Source organism: Dipodomys merriami, unplaced genomic scaffold (assembly GCF_024711535.1).
Source record: "Dipodomys merriami isolate MVZ:Mamm:240054 unplaced genomic scaffold, mDipMer1.0.p SCAF_673, whole genome shotgun sequence".
NCBI classification, from domain to species: Eukaryota; Metazoa; Chordata; class Mammalia; order Rodentia; family Heteromyidae; genus Dipodomys; species Dipodomys merriami.
In genome coordinates this window covers 287133-312827 of record NW_027206261.1, presented here as the reverse complement: position 1 = coordinate 312827, position 25695 = coordinate 287133, and the positions used below count along the sequence as shown (strand labels likewise).

The 25695-nt window shown below is 33.8% G+C and overlaps 1 protein-coding gene across 7 annotated transcripts in view; it reads left to right on the top strand.

Moving 5' to 3' along the window:
* LOC138815856 (oxidation resistance protein 1) overlaps positions 1 to 25142 on the top strand; it is a 240482-nt gene extending 215340 nt beyond the window's left edge. For 5 of the 7 annotated variants that reach the window (XM_070005234.1, XM_070005233.1, XM_070005238.1 and 2 more), the window contains 6 exons: positions 12387 to 12467; positions 14173 to 14298; positions 16339 to 16491; positions 18191 to 18286; positions 20026 to 20099; positions 23244 to 25142. In XM_070005234.1, coding sequence (XP_069861335.1) covers positions 12387 to 12467; positions 14173 to 14298; positions 16339 to 16491; positions 18191 to 18286; positions 20026 to 20099; positions 23244 to 23379 — 666 coding nt within the window. In that variant the 3' untranslated portion in view covers positions 23380 to 25142. The remainder of the gene's footprint in view (positions 1 to 12386; positions 12468 to 14172; positions 14299 to 16338; positions 16492 to 18190; positions 18287 to 20025; positions 20100 to 23243) is intronic. The other 2 variants (XM_070005236.1, XM_070005237.1) reach the window with 1 other exon arrangement.
* Positions 25143 to 25695: the final 553 nt, after the last annotated feature.

Here is a 25695-nt window from a genome sequence, read left to right as displayed (position 1 = left end):
TACCATCTACCACTGAGCCACCTTCCCAGCCCTAATTTAAAAAAAAAAAAAAGGTTCTTCTGGGCACTGGTACTGCTCATGCATATAATCTTAGCCACACAGTAGGCAGAAATTATGGTAGATTTTATTATGTCATCCCCCTCCAAAATTATATAATATTGCTGATGGATATATTATGGGGAGTTTCTGTTGGGAGGATTGGAGTACTGTTTACCTCCAGTATTGGAGGTATCCTCAGTGTATGTTAAGGGAATTTTTTTTTTTTTGTCAGTCTTGGGGCCTGAATTCTGGGCCTAGCACTGTCCCTCTGCTCTTTCATTCAAGGCTAACGCTCTTGCCACTTGAGCCACAACACTACTTCCAGCTTTTTCTGCTTATATCATGCTGAGGAATAGAACCCATGGCCTCATGCATGCAAGGCAAGCATTATACCACTGAGCCACCTTCCCAGCCTCTGTTAAGAGGATTTTTAAGGCCTTTATAGTTGATAGTGTGCTTCTGAAAGATGTGGGCAAGGACCTAAATTTGTGTCTAGTAAGGTCAGCTGAGAGTAGTTATAGGTGGGGAGAGGGAGCATATTCATTCATTGTAGGATATGTGTACTCCGGCCTGTGCAGACTGGACTGTGGAAATGTGGGTGGGTACAACGTAGGGCTTAGAAGAATTTGTCCATATTTGAGGAAGTGGTTTTGCATAAATACACAGCAGACTAAACATAGAGGGACAGGCTTTCCTCAAAATGGAAGAAATATCAGATATTGATATTATAATTGAAATTCAGCTCCAGGTAATATTCGTTTACATTTAGTTCAAGTGTATCTGTAGTCTACACTTAATCTTTTCAAAGTTCACCTCCCTGGTTGTTTTCATTGTGCTTCTGTTTAGTAAAGTATATCATATGTAACTTATAGAAGTATCTTTTAAATAAAGTAGACACTAGAAAATGTAGTTTAAAATGATATCTTACTATTTAAAAATTATGTACAGGATGACTTTTAGATAAACAGGAATAAATAATTTTATTATTATATAAACAAAATAAAGTGTTGAGTGAAATCATTCTGACATTTGAAATGGTCTGGAAATTGTACTGACTACTTTTTTGTGACCCTTTTTAAAAAAACTTTCAGTATATTTGTTAGTTTACCAGTATTTAGAAATATATGCTCTGTATCTTTAAACTTTGAGCCCTTTTTTTTTTGCATATTTGAGTACAGTGCAACCAAACTTAAGCATGTGAAATCCTCTCCTCCCTCCCCAGCTTTACAATCTCCACTCAGGACTCCCTTTGCAATGAATTCTGCTTGGTGATTAGCTCTCTGTCATGTCAATCAAATCTTTGTCTCTAGCAAACTGTTTTGTCACTGTAGTGGGGTTCTGGTGCTGGGAATTTATCTTTAACACAGGAAGAATGCTTTTGAAACAATTCTTACGTGATTTGATGTAACTTAATTTGCCCTGGAAAGGAAATGTCTCGTCTCTGGTATGGGCAAAAAGGGAGAAGACACCAACCAATTAATCATAAATATACTCTGGTAAATTTTAGTCAGGTATTTCAATTTCTGTGTATACTAATCTTCATAATGACATATAAAATTAGAAAGAATAAGCTTGGAGAACATTTATGGAAAACAAAATTATATGATTACAGAAAATACCTTGAAGTTATTTTTAGTTATTTCTGTTAATTCTGAATATACTCCAAAAGGAAAATTAGGAAAGTATTATCATTTTGCTTTGTAAAATTGTTTTCATTTTCTTATTCTCACCAAAAGATGCCAAATCTTAATTGCTGTCTTAATGCTTTAAGCTTAATTTTAAGAAAACATTCATATTTTTTCTTGCTTAATCATAGAGCAAAATAAGTTAACTAATTTTTATTGACTAAATCCAAAACTAGATACTGTTAAAACATTTAAAAACTCTGAAAAGATGCAGTCTAAGGATTCTTAAGGCTATTGAAGTTTTAGAGCATGCATCCTAATACAAAACTTTAAAAACATATTCTAATAAAGGAAAATTGAATTAATTTTAAGGATTCTAGTCATTTTCAGTATAAGTATTGTATGAATTATTTATTATAAAAGGTATTGTCAGCTGTTCTTTCTGTGGTAATTCAGGATTGTATTTTTTCTTTGAAATGCCAATTTCATTTTTAACTATAATTGTAGATGAGTTAAGTAAGGCCAGATATATACTTTAAGCCAGCAGTCAATTTGTAAAATTTCCCAAACTATGAATCATCTGTTTAGTGTTGAGCCTGTCATAACAAAATGATTTTAGTTGGTGCTATTTTCAGGGTTTTTTTTAATTTAATTTTATTTTATTTGAGAACATACTGTACAGAGGGGTTACAATTACATGGGCAGGATAATGCATACATTTCTTACCAAGCATTGCAGCCTCCTCCTTTGTTTACCCTTCACCTCCCTTCCCAGTCAGTTTTATTTATATGTTACATTAGCACATAGAGGTACATGCACCTGAAATTATTGAATTTTAAAAGCTTTGGTCAGATTTATCGGATTAATTTGTTCACTTAATTAAATTGTTTTTACTTATTTTTTGTCAAGAACAGTAATGATATTAATATTTTCTTATTTTTACTTTGAATACTATTTGCTATTAACTTGCTTATACTTCAGTATAGTTTCTGGCAAATACAGACACAATAAATTGTAAGTGATTTGAATTTTATAAATTAATATAATGTATGTGTAATATAATGTATGAACCAGTCCCTGTTCATCAGTACAGCAGGCTGTTATGTGATTTTGTCAGGTTATCTTTTTCCTGACAAGTTATGCTTCTCACTGGTCCTCAGCTCTACCCATAATACGTAATAATGTGTATACACACACATGCACACACACACACGTTTACTTTTACAATACCTTTAAAAGTACAATAATATTACTTTCTGTTTTAAGGATGAAGAAACTCAGGGATGGACTTGTCGGTGAACTAAGGCGAGGTCTACGTACTGTACTGTAGTATAGAGACTGCTTTACCCAGCACCTAACTTCACCACAGTGCCTTTCATGGTGTTCTAAAATGATGCGATGTGTTGGGTCCTCACAAGCTCAGTGTCTAGTTTTCTAGCTGTTTCCCATGCTTTAAAGTACATATTCTAGGAACTTTCAAGCTGGGGAAAGATTTAAGTAAAATGGGTTGAAAAAAGATAAGGAATTTCTTTTGCTTTGTAGATTGAGATTCCCTGCTGAAGAGATTTTTGTCTGACAGAAAGATTTTCTCTATCAAAGTTGAGAATAGAAAATACTTCATTAAAAAGAATAACCAGTGCTTTAGATGGGTTTTGACTTTGTATTTTCTAGCTGTTTAGAATTCTTTATTTCTTTCATTGAACAGATAGATTACTAATAGTATCTATAGAAATCATTGATGCTAATAAGACTCTATTTTGTGATGTATAATGCTATAGATTTCTGTAAACCTTGATAGTTTTTCTAATGCTGGTAGGAATAGTATACAATTTGATCTTACAGTAACCTTGTATATTAACCAGGCACTGATTATTTTAATTTTATAAATGAATTGATTAGGTCTCAAAAGCATTAATAGTAACTAATTGAGAATGTGCCTCAAACAAAATATATGTAATGAAGTTTTTAGACTATAGTCATTTACATTTTTGTGTCTACCAAAAATATTCCATTTTAAGGATATATCAGTTGTTTATTCATATTTCTGTTTGGGCACCTATTAAATAAATAGTTGCTAGCTTTCTTAGACATATTTTGTGTGTACATAAGTTTTCAGGTCGTTTAGGAAAATACAAAGGAGCACAATTGCTACTTTGGTCATATAGACAGGGCATGGATCATTTTAAAAGAAAACTAAGACCCCACTTCCAAACTGTATTCCAAATGATTGTACCCCATTTTGTATTGTTCCTTCAGTAAATTTGGAGCCATCAGATGGTTTAGATTTCAGCCATTCTTATAGGTATATACTGAATATAGTAGCCCATTATTTTAATTTACATCTCCCAGGTGACTTACATTATTTCCATCCATCTGCATATCTTCTCTTGAGATGTTTATTCAGGTCTTTGGTCGATGTTTGAACTGCTTACTTGATTTCTTACTGTCATATTTTAAGAATTCCTCTTAAATTCTGTATAGTATTCCTTTATCAAATAAAGTATGTTGTACAGACTTTTTTTCTTTCTGTAGTCTGTCTTTTCATTTTCTTGACAGTGTCATTCATAGCAGAAGCTTTTGATTTTAGTGATATAGCTTCTTTTTAGGATCAGCTTCTTTTTCATCATCATGCTGATTTTGGTATTCCATCTAAAATCTCTGTCTTCAAACCTAAGATAACCTGTAAGAATCTTAAGTTTTACATATTCCTTTTAAGTCTGTGATCTATTTTTAGTCAGTATTCATAATAAGCACAGGATTTGTCTAAATTTGGGCATGGGCGTTGTTTTGTTTTGTATATTCTGGACTCTTTGGGGAGAAATGACAAACTATTCTTCATTAAGTTGTCTTTGCTCCTATATTGAAAGTCAGTTGTATTTGAGTGGATCTGTTTCTAAGTGCCTTATCCTGTTCCATTACCACACTGTCTTGATAGTAAGTTTTGAATATAAGTAGTGTCAGTTCTCCAGCTTTGGTTTCTGCATTGTTTTCTTGGCCATCAGTCTTTCCATATAAAATTTTGTGTAAACTTAATCATTTTGCCTCTAGCCATAAAGTAACTTGGTGCAACTAGTTGAATGTATAGATTAAAGAACTGATACCGTGACAGTATTGAGTTTCATATATCATGAATGAACAGGGAACAACACCAACACCATTTATTTAAATCTCTATTTTTTTTTTTTTTTTTTTTGCCGGTCGTGGAGCCTGTACTTTGGGCCTGGGCGCTGTCCCTCAGTTCTTCAGCTCAAGGCTAGTGCTCTACCACTTGAACCACAGCACCACTTCCAGCTTTTTTTTTTTTTTTTTTTTGCTTATGTCGTGCTGAGGAATCAAACCTAGGGCCTCATGCATGCAAGGCAAGCACTCTACCACTGAGCCACTTTCCCAGCCCTAAATCTCTATTTTCTTTATCAGAATTTAGTACTTTTCTTCATGAAGATCTACATATTTTGTTAGGTTTATGTTTAAGAATTTTATTTATCTGGTGCTAATATTAACGATATTGAAAAGGAATTGTTTTTTGTATCTTAGTCTATACTCATATTGGTATGATCATTTGTTAATTTGTGTTTTTTTTGATTCATTGGAATGTTCATATCATCTGCTAACAAAGTTTTAATTTCCTTCTCTCTTTATATCTTCTTTGCTTATCGTATTGCACTGTCAATTACCTCTTCTACAATTTTTGGATAGGAATTTGCTTTGCACTCAGTCTTACTGCAAAGGGACTTTGGTCTTATTTTTTTTTGTTTTTGTTTTTTAAAAAAATCAGTGTTGTTTATCAAATTGAATTCTTTGCTGTTCCCAAGCTATGGAGTGTTTCTAACTATAAGTGGATATTGTCTTGTTATTAGTACTTTTTCTGCATCTATAGATGATTACCTGAAGTTTCTTCTTTAGCCTATGATGTAATGGATTCATCATTAATTTTCAAATGTTAGCTTAGTCTTGCATATTTTGGATGAATCTCACTTGGCCATTCTGTATTATTCTTTATATACATTGTTTGATTCATCTTGATACTTTTTCAAGTATTTGTGCATGTATTTTCATGAGAGATAATGGTCTATAGTATTCCTTGCTTGTAATGTCTTTATTTGTTTTTTTATTAGGGTAATGCTGGCCTCACAGAATGAGTTAGTAAGTATTCCCTCTGCTTCTATTTTCTACAAGAGATTGTGGAGAAATAATATAATTTCTTCCTTCAATGTTGAGTAGTTATTTGTTAGGGAATCCATGTGGTCCTGATGCTTTATATTTGGAAGGTTGTTATTCATTCAGTTTATTAATAGATAGCAGACTTAATCATGTGGTCTGTTTCTTCTTTTTTTTTTTTTTCTTTTTGGTCGGTCATGGGGCTTGAACTCTGGGCCTGTGTGCTGTCCTGGAGATCTTCAGCTGAAGGCAAGCACTCTACTACTTGAGCCACAGTGCCATTTCCTCTTCTTGTATGACTTTTTGGTAGTTTGTCTTTCAAGGAATTGATCTTGTAATCTCTTTTTTGCCTTCTCTAGTTTTTATTGAACATCTTTGGGATTCCATATTTTTTCACTTATTAGTATTTCAGTTAACTTTTTCTTGTGGTTACTTTACAATTTGGAACACATTCTTTTAGTATAACTTAAAGGTAGAACCTCCCTATTTTTCATTATAGAGAATCGTTTTCAGTATAGGCATTAATTTGTCATGCCACTTCTCGTTTAATATATATGCTTCCCTAAAGATTGGCTGTACCATGTATCATAAGTCAGGTTATAAGTACAGTATATCTTGATCAATGTCACCCCTTCCATCATTCTCCCCCCCCCCCCATTTTTCTTCTCTTATCCCTATCCTCAAGTAACGTTTGTTTGTTTGTTTGTTTGTTTGTTTGTTTGTTTGTTTATGTCGATTGTGGGGCTTGAACTCAGTGCCTGGGAGCTGTCTCTGAGTCTCTTTTGCTCAAGACTAGCACTCTTACCAGTTGAGCCACAGCTCCACGTTCAATTTTTGAGTGGTTAATTGGAGATAAGACTCTCACAGGGATTTTTCTGGCCAGGCTGGCTTCAAACCACAATCCTGAGATCTCAGCCTCCCTGAGTGGCTGAATTACAGGCATGAACACAGGCACACAACCATCATTTTAATTTTTATATAACCTAAATTGAATATGATGACTGCATTTTCTCACCCTTCTTCCCTCCATTCTTGTGCTCCCATTGTTGTTTTTAAGATTGACTTAAGCTGTGTGCTTTTTGTTGTTGTTGTTTCTATACTTGTTTCTATACTTTCTATTCTCTGAAGTTTTGTTCTTTATCAAATCTGAAGCTAAGGTATATTTCTTTCCCTTCCTGAAGAGCAATAAAAAAAAAAAGGACTCAGCTAGGCACCAATGGCTCACACACATAAGAGTTTGAAATCTGAGGATTGCATTTCTAAGCCAGCATAGGGAGGAAGTTCATGAGACTCATTTCCAATTAACTATAAAAAAGCCGGAAGTGAAGCTGTGGTACAATTGGTAGAATACCAAGTTTGAGTGAAAAAGCTACAGGACTTGTGTCTGTGCCCTGAATTCAAGCCCAAGTACTGGTATTAAAAGTAAAAGGAATCCTAGATGTCCTTATTGCCAGTCATCCTACTTGCCGGTTACATGCTGTAGATGTGTACATTTATCCTATTCTTTTATTACATTATAAATTGTACTTTATTCATACTACCTTTGCTTAGATTTATACACATTTCAATTATTTTCCTTCTTTTTACATTTATTCTTGGAACTTTTTTCAGTGAGATTTCTTGATAGTTAAACACTGTTAGTTTCTTTGGCTCTAAAAATACAATCAACTTAAAACCAATTGTGGATTGAAAATAGTGTCCCTATTGAACATGTACAGACTTTTTTCTTGTCTTTATTCCCTAACAATACAGTATTACACCTGTTTTAGCATTTAAATCGTATTTGGTATTTAGAGTATGGGAGTACATGTATAAGTTATAATTGTATCATTTATAGGAGGGAAATAAATATCTGAAGATTTTCGTATCCATACAGGATAATACTCTACCTAATTCCTCACAGCTAGCAAGGGAAACTATTTCTCTCATCTTGTAAAGTAGTTTTGCTTACATAAACAATTCTAGATTGGCTATTGCTGATATTAGGTATTTTGTAATCTCTCCTTCACTAATTTATTCTGAGTTCATATTGCTGAAGTAAGACTCTTGAGGACCCAATTTAATAGCATGTCCTAAGAGGGTTGGTAAAATTGAGATTTGTGAATTCTTATAACTGTTTACTTTTAGGCTACCTCATTGTTTCTAGTATTATGAAATTTGATCCTATATTGTGTGTGTAATTCTTGTTTAGAGTACAGAATGTTTCTTCAATCTGTAGATTATTTAGTTCTGGAAAACTTTTCCAGTGTTATTTCTTCAAGTATTTCTTTTTTTTTTCTGGTATCTGATTGGGATAGACTGGATCTTATTAGTTTCCAATTTTAACCTCTTTTTTATGATTTTTAATTAGCACATATTAATTATACAAAGGAAGGTTCATTCTGATACTTTCATTCATGCATACAATGTATCCCAATCAAACTTACTACCTCTATTAGTCTCTCATACCATCTCTCATCTAAAACAACTTCAACAGGACCCATGATATATATCCATCTATACAGATAAACTGCTTCAACCATATTTATCTTCATTCACCTTCTCCATTCACCTTCCCTCTTCTATGATAGATACTACGATAACATATTATAATAGATACTATTCATTTTTTCTCATTTCCTTTTCTTTTTTAATAAAATTTTTATTGTGAAAATACTGTACAGAGGGGTTACAGTTACATGAGCAGATACTATTCATTTTAAGAAATGGAAACAGATGGGCACACCAGTGGCTCATTCCTGTAACTTTAGCTACTTAAGGGGTTAAGATCTCATGATCATTGTTCTAAGACAGCCAGGGCAGGAAGGTTTGTGAGACTCTTACCTCCAATTAACTACCATCACCAAAAAGAATAAATAAGTAAAAGCCAGAAGGGGAGCTGTGGTTCCAGTGGAGTGCTAGCCTTGAGCCCAAAAGATCAGACAGTACACAATCCCTGAGCTCAGGCCCCAGGACCAACACACACACACACACTGGAAACATAAACTTTAACCTCTTTATTCAGTTTATTAATTTATATTCATTTTATGAATCATAATTATGAGTTATGCTTATTTTATTTTGAAAGTATATTTTTTTGTTCTGTATATCATACAGAACACAAAAGAATTTAAGATCATGTAAATAGGTATTCTGATAGAGTAAAAAGATTATCTCTCTTTTCTGAGACCCATTTTATATATTTGCTTCAGAAAACTACCAAAAATATATGTATACTTTATTTAAATGGCTTTTCATAGGTATAGATTTCTTTTTGCCTAAAAGTGACCATATCTGCTTTCTCCTGAGAATCATTGAATCGTGTACAAATATTTTAATTAGGAAGTTCTTTTTTTTAAGTGAAGCTTTTTTTTTTCTGGTTGTGGGGCCTGAACTCTGGGCCTGGGTGCTGTCCCTCAACTCTTCAGCTCAAGGCTAGCGCTCTACCACTTGAGCTACAGTGCTGCTTCCGGTTTTTTCTGATTATGTGGTGCTGAGGAATCGAACCCAGGGCCTAATGCATACAAGGCAAGCACTCTGCTACTGAGCCACCTTCCCAGCCCAGGAAGTCTTTTTTAAATGCAGAAGTCATGTTTAAAACTTTACTGTTTTCTATTTTTAGTTTATTCTGTATTTCATTTTCTGTTCCCCTATCAATTTTGTTTTTCATTTATCTAATATGATTAATCAACTTGCTCCTTTTATATCTTTCCTTCTATGGTTTCATGAAGTGTTATTTTAAAAGCAGTAATTTTAACCAGGTAAAATTTTAACATAATTGTATGATGACAGAGTTGTTTGATGAAAAATATTAGGATACAGTTTTTGTGACTTTAAGAATGCTATTACATCCCAATTTTGTGAACTGTAAAATTACAGTTCAGACTTATAGTACCTTCTCTTTTTTTAGAAGTGTAATAAAATGTAGATTGGAAAATGTCACTGATTACTTATCATTTTTATTTCTCCTTATATTAAGAGTACAATAGCCAGACCCTACGGCTCACATCTGTCACCTTAGCTGAGATCTGAGGATCGTGGTTCAGAGCCAGCCCAGGCAGGAAAGTCTGTGAGAATATACCTCTAATTAACCACCAGAAAACAGGAAGTGTCACTGTGGCTCAATTTATAAATTATATGTAATAAAAATATATAAGTATATAATAAAAAATATATAATAAAATGGCACATTCACAAGCATTTGCTAGAGTTTTGTTAGCTGGCAAAGCAATTGGGGAGGGTTTTTGCTTATTCTGGAGTAATCTTCAGAGGGAAACACTTGGAACATCCTGTAAGGACTATTAGGCCAAGGTGTATTGTTTTTTATGTGTACAATAGGTGAACATGTTCTTATTCATGAGATTGAAAGAAATTATTAACTTTCTCTGCTCTTCTGGCTGGTCCTGTTTTTATTGTTTGTTGATTTGTAATACAGATGGATGAATTTAATATTATCTTTATACCGGCAATCTTTCGGAAATACTTAAGAGAATATATATGTTAGGGTCTTTTCTTAAAGAATGAAAAAGCTAGACTTAGTTCTATGAATTGTAGCTCATAATACTTATTTCTTTCCATTGAGACTTATTAGTTTGTCCAAACAATTTTATTGCTTAATAATTTGCTTCTTGGGCTGGGAAGATGGCTCAGTGGTAGAGCGCTTGCCTTGCAAGCATGAGGCCCTGGGTTTGATTCCTTAGCACCACATAAGCAAAAAGAAAAAAGCCGGAAGTGACGCTATGGCTCAAGTGGTAGAGTGTTAGCCTTGAGCTGAAGAGCTGAGGGACAGCACCGAGGCCCTGAGTTCAGGCCCCACGACCAGACCAAAAATAAAAAATAATAATAATATGCTTCTTAGTCAGATGGTGATTGTACTTTGAAGTGGAAGGTCTTGGTTTCTTCATCTGTGTACCCTAATAATCAGGAATGTGATACAGAATATTTTATAGAAATGTAGAGATTTTCTATTTGATTTGACTGTTTAGGTGAACCAAGAAGTAGTTCTATACATAGAGTATGAATTACCAAACATATAAAAATGAATTCAAGTTCTATCCATATTTTTTTGAAAAGAGTAAATGTATTTCTGTAGTGAGTTTCAAATCTTTGCCCTCAATTTACACACTCGACAATTTTCTATGTTTTCACTCATCAGAGCATGAGTAAATAACAGGGTTAATTAGGCAGTGAATTTAAAAGGTCTAAAGAGGCAAGACTACCATTTAAAACCCCGAGTGAGAAAAAGTAGATGCTTTTTTAAGTGGCAAAGCAAGGAGTTTAATAGAGAGAAAAAAAGATTTCCTATTCCCTGTGCTGGAGTACATAGCCATTTTGTTGTTGTTATAAGTATGAAGTGAGCTACCATTTGTACACATTGTTGCTTAACACAAGTCAATGTATACATTAGCTCAAATGGATGTATTCCACATCTCTCCTTTTTTTTTTTCCTCTTCATACATGTGTCATAGCTTTCAACAATCCTTGCTTTTCCTAGAATTATTTCAAGTGTTAGCTGGTGATCAATTCATTTGAATTGACTGGAGGTACAGGACATGTTAATATTTTGACTAGACATTGTAAATACTTTATAAGCCAATGATTGAACTGCATTTATTGTGTGCACCCACTATATGCAATCTGTCCTAATTTATCATAGGAGGAAAATAAGCACTTATTTATGATACCATTTTAGCTTACCATATTAGCAAGAATTCTTATCATTCTGTCTTGGTCTGAAAAAGCTGTAACTGTGTCAGCTTGAAGAAATATGTTTTTTCTTATGTGTCTTTCTGTAATGGTGTTTATCTGTCATGTGGCTTTCAAATTCAGCATCAAGGAAGAGAGTGGTCCAGGCAACGATAGAATTTTAGAAAGTAGTAAAGTTTGTTCACAAATAACGTCACTACAAACCATAAAGTTATAAAATAGAAGCAAAACAGCAAAAAAAAAAAAAAAATCTAGCAAAACAGCCGTTTGAAAAATTGACTTTCCTCAGAAGACACTGTTGGTTAAGCATATTTTTGAAAATTTAATTCTCTACTTCCTGAGCTCCCTCCTCCCTTATTTTAATTGCCCTGAGTTTTAAAATATACTTTATTTCTTTTCTCTGGCCTCCTCCACTCTTTCTGACATAGATGAGTATGTTTGTCCCTTGTACCTAGAGGAAACTCTTTCAGCGTGGCCTTTAAGACGCTTTTGAGCTCAGCTGATTTGAGGGAATAAGTTGACTACCACTCTCTTGTAAGACTCAGATTTTGTACGTTCCTTTTGGTGTTAGTAAAACATGTTATATTTTATGTAGCCACTCTTTTATAACTACCATTTCTATTCAACTAAATTCAAGTCTATTTGAAATAGTCCATACAATAAATTTTTTGTTTTCAAGTAGTTGTGAAACAAATCCACGTGTATTTTGCTCTAGTTTGATGTAAATCTCTTGGATTTTCAGCATGGACTGGGGGAAAGAAGTCCTGATCACAGTTCTCTTTCCTCATTTAAATTTCTCCTTTTTCTTTTCTTGCTTTTTTGGTGTGGATATTTCCTCAACTGTCAGTGGAATTATTGTCTTCCTGTCTCCACATTCAGGTAGTATCAGTGGCTGAGTATCACCGCAGGATCGATGCTCTAAATACTGAAGAACTGCGCACACTCTGCAGACGTCTCCAGGTGCCCCCTTCAGTAGTTTAAACCCCTCAGAGGTTACATAGTGCCTGGTTTTAGTCTTTTTTGTCAGGACAAATCTCAAATTTGAAGGATTTGTTTTGACTGAAGTGCTAAAATAACCCATCAGAAAATTCTTTTACCTTGAAGAGCTCTAGGATTATCTTTTCTGTCATCCTTTCATTTGAAAAGTATTCAGTGTAATTCTATCACTTCAGAACCCCCTTTCAGTACTCTGTGTTTCTTTGACTAATGAGTTTTCATTTAATTTAATATTAGTAGTCTTTGATTTTGTGATCAAATCTCTACTAAACAATCTTAAAGATATAAGATTATGGGGAAATTTAAGTAAATTTGTTGGATAGTAAGTATTTTCTCTTCCTCAAGGCTATTTTGGTTATATGAACTCCCCCATCAAATATCTTAATGGGACATCTTGTTTTTATTTTTGAGGTATTAGAATAGTATAGTGTGGGCACCAGAGCCAGATGAAATTATTTAAAATTCTGTGAAATTATCTTTATTACTTTTTAGCAAGAAAAAAGAGATAATTGAAAATTCATTTTTTTCAGTTTTGTCTATTAGTTTTGTGTTTTCTTTTAATACATATTCATGACTTGGGTAGAACTACTGAATACTTTTCTTTTAATTTTCCTAGTGTTTCTGGGTGTCTAACTTTTCACATCACTTAAATATGGCTAAAATGTTAGGCTGATGTGAAGGCATCAGTACTTAGCTTCTCATCAAAAACATTTCAGTTCTAGAACATGTATTGGTTGAAAATACATGCTATCTGGGTTTGATAAGAGATCTGTTAGAAGAACAAAGTAATTGAGCAAGATTTCATTTCTGTATGGAATCAGTCACTGAGTTTTGCTGCATTTTAGTTATCTGCTCCAACAGCATTCTGCGTACTTGCTAATTAAAGTTTCATCAATAATTGTTTCATTGCTTTTAATCGTTTTAATGTTATAGTGTTTTATACAGGAAAATTAATATAAAAAGTAGACATTAAGAATAAACTAATTAGTAAGCATTTTTTCATTTTAATAATACTAATGAGATGATTTCCATCAAGTAGAGGAATGTGATCTAACCTTTAATACAGACTTTTAAATGACTTAACCTTGAAGTTTTTTTTATTTGATTAAAGCAGGTAAATGATTCCATGTGTAGAAAATGTTCAAAAAAAAAAAAAAAACCCTGAAAAATGGTAACTTTCCCAAGCATGTGCGCGCGCACACACATATGCACCAATGAAAAGAAAGTAATATTTTTTTATTCTACTGGTCTTTAAAAATTTGATCTCCAGGAGCTTTTCTTCATCCTGACAGCTTCTGTGCTAAGCATGAAAATAATAGCACTATATATTTTAAAGAGCACTTAATTAAAAAGCAAGCTTGGCTGGTTTACTTTTGGACCTTGAGGTCAAATGAGTGCATGCAGCTATCTTCTATTACACATAAATATGGGGGCTTAGAATTCATTACCAGTTTTTCCTCATAGAGCATACGAGAAAACTGTCTTTGTTCTCAAATCTTTTTCTGCATTGAATAGACCAGTAGACAAGACATCTTTGCTTTAAAATCATAAGTGAATACTCTAATCTTATTCTAAACTGTAAGTTTTAGTTAAATCAAAAGACTTGAGATTCTTTAATGAAAATCACAAAAAATGTCATATTAATACATTGCTATTGTTTACATTTTAGATCACTACAAGAGAAGACATAAATTCAAAGCAGGTTGCTCCAATAAAAGCAGACCTGGAGTCTGAATCTTTTAGACCTAACCTAAGTGATCCCAGTGAACTCCTACTACCAGATCAAATTGAAAAGGTATGATATATCTGCACAGGTGCATTTCTTAGTGTGTGTTCCTGAGAATAAAACTGCCTTTCTCAATTGTTTTTGCTATGTGTTACCAGGTTACTCCTATTGTTGCTCCTTTCCCATAAAACGGAATAAGCACAATGTAGCAGGTGATATTAATATAAAACACTAAGAGGATTTACAAAAGCAGAGGTTTACATATAAACTTGCCATTATTTATTTGTTTTTTTGCTTGTATGAACTTGAAACAAAAATTTTGCATAGCTCAGTCTGGCCTTGAACTTGCAACCCTCCTCTCTTAACGAGCCAATACTATAATTAGTGGGGTGTGTCACCACACCACACAATGCTCTTTATGTATGTATGTGTTTCATCTCATGTAGCTATTAGAACAGCTGTAGGAATAGCTGTTGTTATTGTGCATTTTTTAAGTGACCCAAGTTTTCACACAGATCTAACTTGTTGAAAGTCACAGATCTATAAAAAAGGTTTCTTCACTTAATATAATTTTTTCCAAGTCTTTCCATTTCCTAACAAATGGGGCAATGTCATTCTGATGGAGGTATAGAATTCCATTATGTATATATATCACATTTTCTTGATCCACTCATCTGCTGAGGGGCATCTGGGTTGGTTCCATATCTTAGCTATGGCAAATACAGCTGCAATAAACATAGTTGTGCTGGTAGCTTTAGTATGGTCTTGTTTGTGATCATTCAGGTAAATGCCCAAAAGTGGGATTGCTGGGTCTTGGGGAGTTCTATGTGGAGTCTTTTGAGGAACCTCCATACTACTTTCCAAAGTAGTTGAACAAGTTTATACTCCCACCAACAATGCAGTAAGGTTCCCTTCTATCCACATTCCCTCCAGCATCTGTTGTTATTAGAGTTCTTGATTATAGCCATTCTAACTGGGGTGAGGTGGTATCTCAGTGTTGTTTTGATTTGCATTTCTTTTATGGCTAGGGAGGTTGAGCATTTCTTCACGTGTCTATTGGCCATCCTTCTTTCCTCTTCAGAGAAGTTTCTCTGTAAGTCTTTATCCCACTTATTTATTGGGCAGTTGTTTCTTTGAGGATTTGTTGTTGGGAGATTTAATTTTTTGAGTTCCAGGTATATTTTAGATAAGAGACCCTTGTCCATTGTATGGCCAGTGAAGATCTCCCAATCTGTAAGGTTTCTACTGAAATTGTTAGCTATGTCCTTTGCCATGCAGAAGTGAAGTAAGCCAGGCCCAAAGAAACATAGGTCCCCTGGTTTCCCTTATTTGCAATAACTAGTGTATGTCTTAGACAAGAAGAAAAGGTCAGATAAGTTGATGTTAGGCGAAATGAACCCAAAGATAAGGACTCAAGTGGTTTTTCTTTCTTGCTATTGTTTCTAACCAATTTATAAGGTGATTTTTTTTGGTTGCTTTGTATGTCCCTCCCCCATGTAATAACCCCTGTTTTCATTGTATTTGATGCTGGTATAATTTGGGGAGGGTAAGGGAAAAAATAGTTTAAATAGGGATATAGGTGGACCCATTGCAACAATGAAAGTATAAGATGCTATGTCGAAAAATGAACTTTACAAGTTTGGCAGGGAGGGGGAAGGGGGGAGGATGGGGGTGGAGGGTAGGAGTAGGAGAAACAAAGGAGGCAACAATGCTTGATAAGAAATGTACTCATTACCTTGCTCATGTAATTGTAATCCCTCTGTACAGTATTTTCACAAGAAAAAACTTATTAATAAAAAAATTTTTTTTTAAGATTTCTGATAGTGCAACATGAGTTATTAGTTTGGAGGTATTTGCTAATTATTTGTTTTAATTGTAATTTCTTTTAATTACATGCAGTTGACATTAAGCAATACATAATCCAGCATGAGTCTTTCATGGTAAACAAATAATATTTCATGAAATATAAGATTACTCTTCAGGCATCTGGCAATCATGGAGAATGATAATTCCTATTGTTATTTTTATCTTCTATATTATATGTATGACTAAATTCCAACTTTTATTAATATTAATATTGACAATAAGCTAACATTTTGTTTTTCTAAGCTAACCAAACATCTTCCCCCAAGAACTATTGGCTATCCATGGACTCTTGTTTATGGTACTGGAAAGCATGGCACAAGTTTGAAGACCCTTTACCGAACAATGACAGGTTTAGACACCCCAGTGCTGATGGTGATTAAGGACAGTGATGGACAGGTATGATAAACTAACTGTATCCATACCTTACATACTTTAAAGAAATTATATAACATAACTTTTGAATATTTTGTCAAGAAAGTATTTCATTGATACATATTTACTTTGTGACTGATAATTACTGGGTAATATTAATAAATTCTAGGCAATGCTGAGTATTATAAAGGATAAATAGAAGCATGAACAGAATGTATTGTAGTACTATGTTTTAATTATACCACTGTCTCTGAGAAAGCTATGTTGCTATATATAGGATGAGCCCATCTTTCTCATGGCTATGAGAAAGATGAGAAAAATGAGGTTTGTGGAGCATAAAGTTTTGATAATGTCAAGTGTATAGTAGTAATTATAAGAATGAAACTTTAGGAGAGAAAAATACTAGTTTCTTACAATAACTTCATATTAGTTACAAGTAATGAGAAGAAATCACAGTATTGATACAAATTTCACTACTTGACTAATTACTTCATCTGCATTGTTATTTAATCATCAAAAGGTCTACAAGATTAATACTCTCATTTCTATTTTAGAATTAATTTACACAGGTTGTATACTCAAAAGATATTTATACTAATGAAAATAAATGAAGTACTGCTACACATAATAGTAGGGATAAGAATTGGGAACATTAAATTAAAATTCAAAATCTTATTACATGGTATTATGCTTAGTGATAATCATAAATTGAATTGTAAATTTATATTCTGTATGATTTTTTTCTCCAAAATCACCTCTCAATCCAGGAGGTTTTTCTTTTAAAAAGTGAAGAATAAAAATAGAATGTCAAGAGAGACAATGACTATAGAGATCACCTGACATGCCCTATCCTCTCCCTTTGTAATGTGGCGCCTTAGATCTAGAACAGAGGTGACTTGTCCAGCTCTCATATCCATTTATGTTTTCATTAGGACATCTGATGTGTGTGTGGTATAATATGCAAGGCCATAGAGCTAAAGGCCAAGCAATTTAGATCAAAACCTAGTCTTACAGAATTTTCTGACCAGTGATGAAAAATAAATAACACACTTTTTAGTAGCAAAATGTTTGCCAAACTCATAAAGACATCTGCTTTCTTACAGTGACATCCATAGCAGCATGTGTCCTTCTTATGTATACATTATGCCAGTAACTGCCCCTGAAATGTTAACCACATTGTAGATTTCTGTAATTTATTTTTGTTTTCAAAGTAGGAAAAATTCTTTTCTCCCATTGAGAACCTAATATGCTTTGTATTTGTCAAGAATGTGAATTATATAATAATTGTTATGTTTAAATAAAAGTTGGTAAAATTACTTCTGATCCCAGTTTTCTTTTTCATTTTAAATATGTATGATGAGCTGGGCACCAGTGGCTCATGCCTGTAATCCTAGCTGCTCTAGAGGCTAGGCTCTTAGGAACGAAATTCAAAGCCAGCCTGAGAAGGAAAGTCCTTGAAATGCTTTTATCTCCAATAAACTACTCAGAAAAAGCTGGAATTGGTGCTGTGGTTCAAGTGGTAGAGCACTAGCTTTAAGCACAGAAAGGTTCAAGGATAGAGTCTAGGCCCTGAGTTGAAGCACCAGGACCGAAAAAAAAAACAAATTATATATATGTATATATTTATATATATGTATATATATGTACATATATATGATGAAGTATAGTATTTAATGAAACAAGTTAATAGTCACATCATTGAACATGATCTTTTTGTCCTTAGGTTTTTGGTGCATTAGCATCTGAGCCATTTAAAGTAAGTGATGGCTTTTATGGTACCGGAGAGACCTTTGTTTTTACATTCTGCCCGGAGTTTGAGGTAAGGACATTTTTAATACTTTATTTATATAGCGATGGTAGAAAGAGAAGCACAAGCACCTTGAATGATGCACTCAATTCAACTTGCATTTCTTTCTTATGCTGATAACTTCACTGGTTTAAACTTAGGCAGCTTTCCTGCAGAATAAAATGATATAAAAAGATTGTCAAAAATTAAATAAGAGGGCTGGGAAGGTGGCTCAGTGGTAGAGCGCTTGCCTTGCATGCCTGAGGCCCTGGGTTCGATTCCTCAGCACCACGTAAGCAAAAAGAAAAAAGCCAGAAGTGGCACTGTGGCTCAAGTGGTAGAGAGCTAGCCTTGAGCTGAATTGCTGAGGGACAGCACCCAGGCCCAGAGTTCAGGCCCCACGACCGGAACCCCCCAAAAAATAATAAGAATCGTGTACTATACCTGACATGTTACCAGGCATTCATCATGGTGGCATACATGAGCTGGTGGCTCAAACTTGTAATCCTACCTACTCAGGAGGCTTAGATCTGAGGATTATGATTCAAAGCCAGCCCAGGCAGGAAAATCTGTGAGACCCTCATTTCCAAGTAAGCACCAAAAACCAGGAAGTATAGCTGTGGTTCAAGTGTTAGAGCACTAGCTTTAAGCAAAATAGCTTAAGGACAGCTCCTAAGTCATGAGTTCCCCAGGACCAACACCAAAGAAAGAAAAAAATACTGTGCTTAACTGGCTTGTCAGATTAGTCAGTTGGTATAGCTGAGAGAGCTCAGTTATCACAATTTGAAGCTTCAGGTTTACAAACCTTTGAATACTGTTGCTTCTTGATAAGTACAATAATTTGGCAAAGCAGATGAATGTATGAGTGTTAGAAAGCTTTATTGAAAATTATAAGGAATAAAAAATGTGATAAAGGTAAGGTGCTATAGGCTATTAAACTGTTACGTGTAATAGACATTAGGTTTAGTTTAATCACCTCTAGAAGATTAGAAATAAATAATTAAGAATATTAATGTTTAATTTTGCCTTCAGATTTCTCAAACGTTCTAAGTTCTCCTTGTTCTTTAGAGAACAAATTGGAATCATAAGTACACATTGTGAACATGGCTAATATAACAAGAAACAGAAAACCTGTGCCTCCCAAAGAAGATATAACTCTCAGATATAATGTACATTTATGTTAAAAGTTCAAAGAAAAGCTAATGTCAGAAGAGAGAAGTAGAGTCAGAAGTGACTTCCATCTGTAGTGCCAGCTACTCTAAGGGCAGTGATGGGAGAAAGGGTTATGGGTTCGAGGCCTGCTTGGGAAGAAAGTTAGTACATCTATCAATAAGCAGGCATTTTGTCTCATTCCTGTCGTCTCAACTCTATGGGAACCTGAAATAGGACCATCAGGATCATATTTTGATCCAAGCCTGGGGAAGAAACAGGAGATGCTATCTGAAATATAACTAAAGAAAAAGAATCTAATGGTAAGAATATCTACCTAGCAAGCATGGGGCTCAGCAAGCAAGCAAGCAAGGGAGAAAAAGAGATGTGTGAAGAGTTATCAAGATTTGAATAGTTAGAAATAAATGTATAGCATGTGCTTTCAAATTGAGTCATATAGACACTGAAAACGAAGACACCAGTTCTTCTATGCTAAACTTCTTTGTGGTTCTTCCTGTTACTATCTGTTTAGACTTTGCAAACTCTATTGGGTTTGAGAGTAGTTATTTTTAGTACCATTTTTGTCTCTTTATTGAAAGCCTTTTTCCTCCCCATTCATGTAGGTCTTTAAGTGGACAGGAGATAATATGTTTTTTATCAAAGGAGACATGGATTCACTAGCTTTCGGTGGTGGAGGGTAAGTTTGTTAGATATTTCACTATGAGATTTTTTAAAGAATATTTTTATTATTGTTAAGTAGTTGTACAGAGGAGTTGCCATTCAACAAATCAATTTATGAATATAATGTGTCTTATGAATACAATGTTACCCCTTGCAACCACACTAAGATTTTTAAGAAAGTTATAAAAATGCATTTAGATTATTTATAAAATAATCATTGGACTATTTTGATATTGGAATCTAATTTGTATATTTTGGCAAAGTATATAAGAAGATGCTCAAGTATAGAACTTAAATTGTTAATGGAATATTTATGTTTTTGTCCTACCATCCCATTTATTTAGTTCATTCTCTTTAAAACCTATCTTCTTTAGAGTACAGTGTCTCTTAGCAATTTGAAAGGGAACTATCCTTATAGCTTTAGACTTTAAGATTTTTCAAATAAATTTGATGTGTATTTTTCTCAGTGTGTTGGACAAGTTCAATAGTTACCTTGTATTTTGATCAATATTTTGGATAAATACGTTAGACAATAACAATTTATGTTTCTGAGAAAAGATTTGATAACACCGACATTCTTGGGGGGGGGGGACTTGTGTTTTGTTTTCTTTTTCCCTTTAACTATCTAGGTCAATTTGATTCTTTTGACCTAACAAGAACTCCAACTTTGAGGAGCTGTGTTTTCTTAATTTCTCAACTTTGCTTAGTGTCCAGTCCTTCTACCACATAACACATACTACTTAAATAGTTTTTAGCAAGCATTAGCTTTCAGTCTTTCAGTATCAGGTACAAGTATGTCAAATAATTACCAGATCTGTAAAAGTGTTTGTTACAGATATGTAATACCAGTTCATTTAGCCCAGAGTTTTATTATTATTCAAGAATATCATCCTATATGATTCTAGCAATTTTTTTATTTTCTGCATAAGTAAGCATTTGGAAGACATAATTACAATGATTAAAAAGTAACTATGGTTATTGTATCCTTGATTATTTTTTGGGGGGGTCCAGTCATGGGACCTGAACTCTGGGCCTGGGTGCTGTCCCTCAGCTCTTCAGCTCAAGGCTAGCACTCTACCACTTGAGCCACAGCGCCACTTCCGGCTTTTTTTTTTCTGCTTATGTGGTGCTGAGGAATCGAACCCAGGGCCTCAGGCATGCAAGGCAAGCGCTCTACCACTGAGCCACCTTCCCAGCCCCAGCCTTGATTATTTTTAGTTGTTGGGCTCAGCAAATAAAATTAACATTGTCCACTTGCATTACTTTTGTTCAAGAAGAATTTCATCAGCTTTCCCCAAAATGGTAGTTGTAGATGTTCTTGTTAGCTCTTCAGAATAATAATCAACTATAACAAACTTTATCAATGCTTTTATAAATAACATGATCAGGGGCTAGGAAGGTGGCTTAGCAGTAGAGTACTTGCCTTGCATGCATGAGGCCATGGGCTTGATTTCCTCAGCACCACATAAGCAGGAAAAGCTGGAAGTGGCACTGTGGCTCAAGTGGTAGAGTGCTAGCCTTGAGCTGAAGAGCTGAGGGACAGCATCCAGGCCCAGAGTTCAGACCCCACGACCAACATAAATAAATAAATAAATAAATAAATAAATAAATAAATAAATAAATAAATAAATAAATAAATAAATAGGCTCAATGTCATTAAAACATCTTCTAGAACTGGAGTTTGATTGTGTAGCATGATTCTACCAAGCTAACCTAACTATTGACTTATCTAAGGCAACAAGTTTCTTATATTTGAGGATAAGCATATATGTTCAGAAAATAAAATTTTCAGAGACTTACTATTCCAAAATTCTATTTAGGATTCCCATTATTAGGGCATTTTCTTTTGCTTTAACAAAGTACCTGAAGCTGAATACCTTTAAAGAGATTTATTAGTTTACAGATTTGCAGGCTGAAAGTCCAGATTAGGTCACCCCATTTGTCTGCTCTTTGGTGTGGGCCCTTTGGCTGCATCACAACATAACAGAGAAGTGGGAAAGGAAATAGCTGTGTGCAGAGAGATCAGGTAGCACTATACAGGAATGGTCGGGCCTGACCTAAAAACTCACTTCTCCTGAAACTGGGGTTACATGAGAACTGTATTAGTCTTGCCTAAAATGGTCTCCCTAGTAATTCAAGCATCTCCCTGAGTTCTGCTTGAAATATCTTTAGACACAGAAATTAGATGATAGTAATTAAGAATGTAGAATACTTTTTTCTTCTTCCATAGTCACTGTACTTAACCAATTCTATTCCGAAGATGTTAAAGGATTTTCCAGTTTTATGTAGATAGTGCCCACTGAGTGGGCTAATTATTTTTTTTTCAAATGAAAATATCCAGGAGGTATCTCTGGACATTATATTATGTATTGTATTGTGTTTGTCCCTTCTTCCTTCTTCTATGGGGTAAAAAGAAGTTTTTATAGGCTAGAAATACACCCTATCAAAACTTGTTTTTTCTCCTTATATATTCCAATAATATCTATTGGGCCTTATTATCTGTCTTTTAAATTCATATTATATCTGCTTTCTGTCTGGTTCCTACTGTATTTCAGCATCAGTTTTTAATGTACTTAAAATTGTTTAAGCTGACCTATTTGGCCAGCAACCCAGAAAACCAAAACTTCTTACAAAGTTAAAATGTCCCGAGGCGGGTGGGAGGGGCAGAGGGGAGGGACTCAATGCAGACACCGATAATCTTTTTAACAAAATTACTCTTTCTAATTACTCTTTATAAATATCTCAAAGAAATGTGGCTTCATTTATCAGACTTTTAACAGTACATTTTATTTTGCTTCTGTTACTTTAAACCATGTTACCTATATATGGCAAAGTAAAACTATTGGAGAATGTAGTTTAGTAGAGCAAGTACCAAACATTTGATCCCCAGCACCGCACCTACAAAGAGAAACTTGTAACACCAAGTGAAGAAGAGAATGTGCCTGTCTTAAAAGCTAGTTTTGATGGATTCATTCCTTAATCTGTGTACCAAGTGATATTTTATGAAGGATTGTAAAGAAGATTTCTGTGTTAGTATCATAAAGAGTAGAATAGGCTTGGAAAAAGTAATTATCTTCAGTATTTGGACATGAAATACCTTAATTAGATTATTCTATAAATTAAGGTATGGTTATTAAGAGTGTTATTTTATGTATTTCAGTGGAGAATTTGCCCTTTGGCTTGATGGAGATCTTTACCATGGAAGAAGCCATTCTTGTAAAACATTTGGGAATCGTACACTTTCTAAGAAGGAAGATTTCTTTATCCAAGACATTGAAATCTGGGCTTTTGAATAAATACAGTGCTCTCTGTTTTAGCAGGATAATGGCCCAAACCTGACATGGACAGGCTTTATTTGGAATGTTCAAGAAGCAATACAACGTAACATGTCACTAGTGCTTTAAAATTAGTCTGTATTACCATTTATTACAGCTATAATTTTGAAGTTTGTTTTTCAAATCATGTACCTGTCCTAAAGCTCTTTAGGTTTAGACTAGCCTGGGTCCACATAGTATAATAGCTGGAGTTTTGATCATTATTGTGACCACTTCATTTTCAATTTATGTTATCTCAGACTTCTAATAGGATGGTGCTCTTTTGTTGAACCCTTTTATTTATTTATTTGAACTATATTGTTCCTTTTGTCGAGCATTCTACCGGGGCATTGAGGAAATGAAGCCTAGATGCTTTCATGTCTATGAGGTTGGCACAGGGGACAGTAGAACCAGCCTATCTTACTTTCATGAAAGACAAACCACATGCCAAAATCATACTTCACCGTCCAATGAGTTCTAGTTCTGATTCACACTATAGCATTCTCTATTAGTTTTACAAGTATTCTCAGTTTCATTTTAAGGAAATGAAATTTGAGGAGAATTCTAATCATAAAGAGACCACAGTATGCGTGATCTGCAGGTTTGGGCAAATGCTTTCATCATTGACTTTTCAGATAAAGATTAATAAATTGACAAAGGAGAATGAGAACTTAATGATTCTATTGGATTTAATATAGTAAACAAATTCTATTTACATGTTTGTAGCTTAGTAGAGCATTATCATAAGTATAACAACTATGAAACAGATACATATTTCTTCAACATATTGTGTCAGGTATACCGTTTTATAGTTCTGTTATAGTTCTGTTGTTTTAGCCTTGTTGCATACCAACTTCAAAAATACAGATTTTTTTTTCTATTCAAAAGGAAAAAAAATTGTGATTTTGTTTTTTTAAGTGATACATGTTATTTCCATTAGCATTTGCTCTTACAAAAGAGCAGTAATTATAGTAGACAATATTGTAAACTCATAGTAGACAATATTGTAATTCAGTAGACTTGGTGAATATGCAAATTTACTGTCAAGTGACCTCAAAAAATGAAAAGATAGAATACACTAGTAGTTCTTATCCTCTTTTGTAGGAAGCCAACAATAAGCCATTGTGGCAATAATTCATCAGTTAAATTTCAGAGCTTCATGTTATGCAAAAAAAAAGAAAAATCCTGCTGTTATACATGTGACAATGACTTTGTGCTGAAATCTCAGCTATTCCAGATAAATGTTGTATATCTTGTAAATTAATGTTTAAAAGTAGTTTTGTTCTTATAGAAAGTGTTGATTGCCAGGTTGCTTATAGCACTTTATTCTAAAGATAAAATTATAAGCCAAATATGTTGGCTTGAATAGTTTTAGTTGTATAACACCTAAATATATCTAGTTCATTTGAAAGTTAAATAAGAAAAGCATAATGCTAATCAAAAAGAAAATCTGATATTCTATTATATTATGCTATTGCTGAATATGAATAGAAATACAGGGCATCATTTCCTTGTCTATGTAAAAGCTCTCTCACTGTAAGTTAATAACAGTATATAGGTTAAATGTTTACATATAAGGACTTTGTAAATAAATATATTATCCCCCCCTTGGTCTTCCACAGCAGTATTATTGTCTTTGTGGAGTTGACTAATCATAAAATATTTTTTTTAATCCTGTAATGGGTTTCACCTCCAATAAGGTCATAGTGGTATATACCAAATAAAATTAAATGCATACATACAAACTTGAGTTTGGATTTATTCAATAATCAAGTTATTTTCATATCTAAGAACTTTTACAAAACATATTTCTATCTTTTATGTTAACGATAGCATGGGAAAGACACTTTCTTTTAGGGGCAGCACCATAGTTTTAAAAATGGATATAAAAGAAGGCACTTGGGACATGAGGAAATTAGTCATTTGCTAGTTTGGAACTATGTTTCCATTTTTATTGGGTAGAATATTAATGTTATAAAGATATTTTTATTACAGTACTGAGAAAACAATTTCCATGCAATTAGGAAAATTTGAAAGGAAGAATGACATCAGATTTTCACTTCAGGAAATACTACATTTGTAGAGGTAAAAACAAAAAGGGAAAAATAAGCTTGTTTTAAAAAACAAAAATGGTGAGACGTTGGGCTGGTTCCATTTGTTGCATAGAATTTTCCTTTGCAGATGTTCACATTTCTGGCATCTTCATCATTCTGGGAACTCCATTATAGGTTAGACTTCATTTCTCAAAGAATGACTTCAGGAATCTTCACCCTGCTACACATTAGCCTCAAAGGCCTT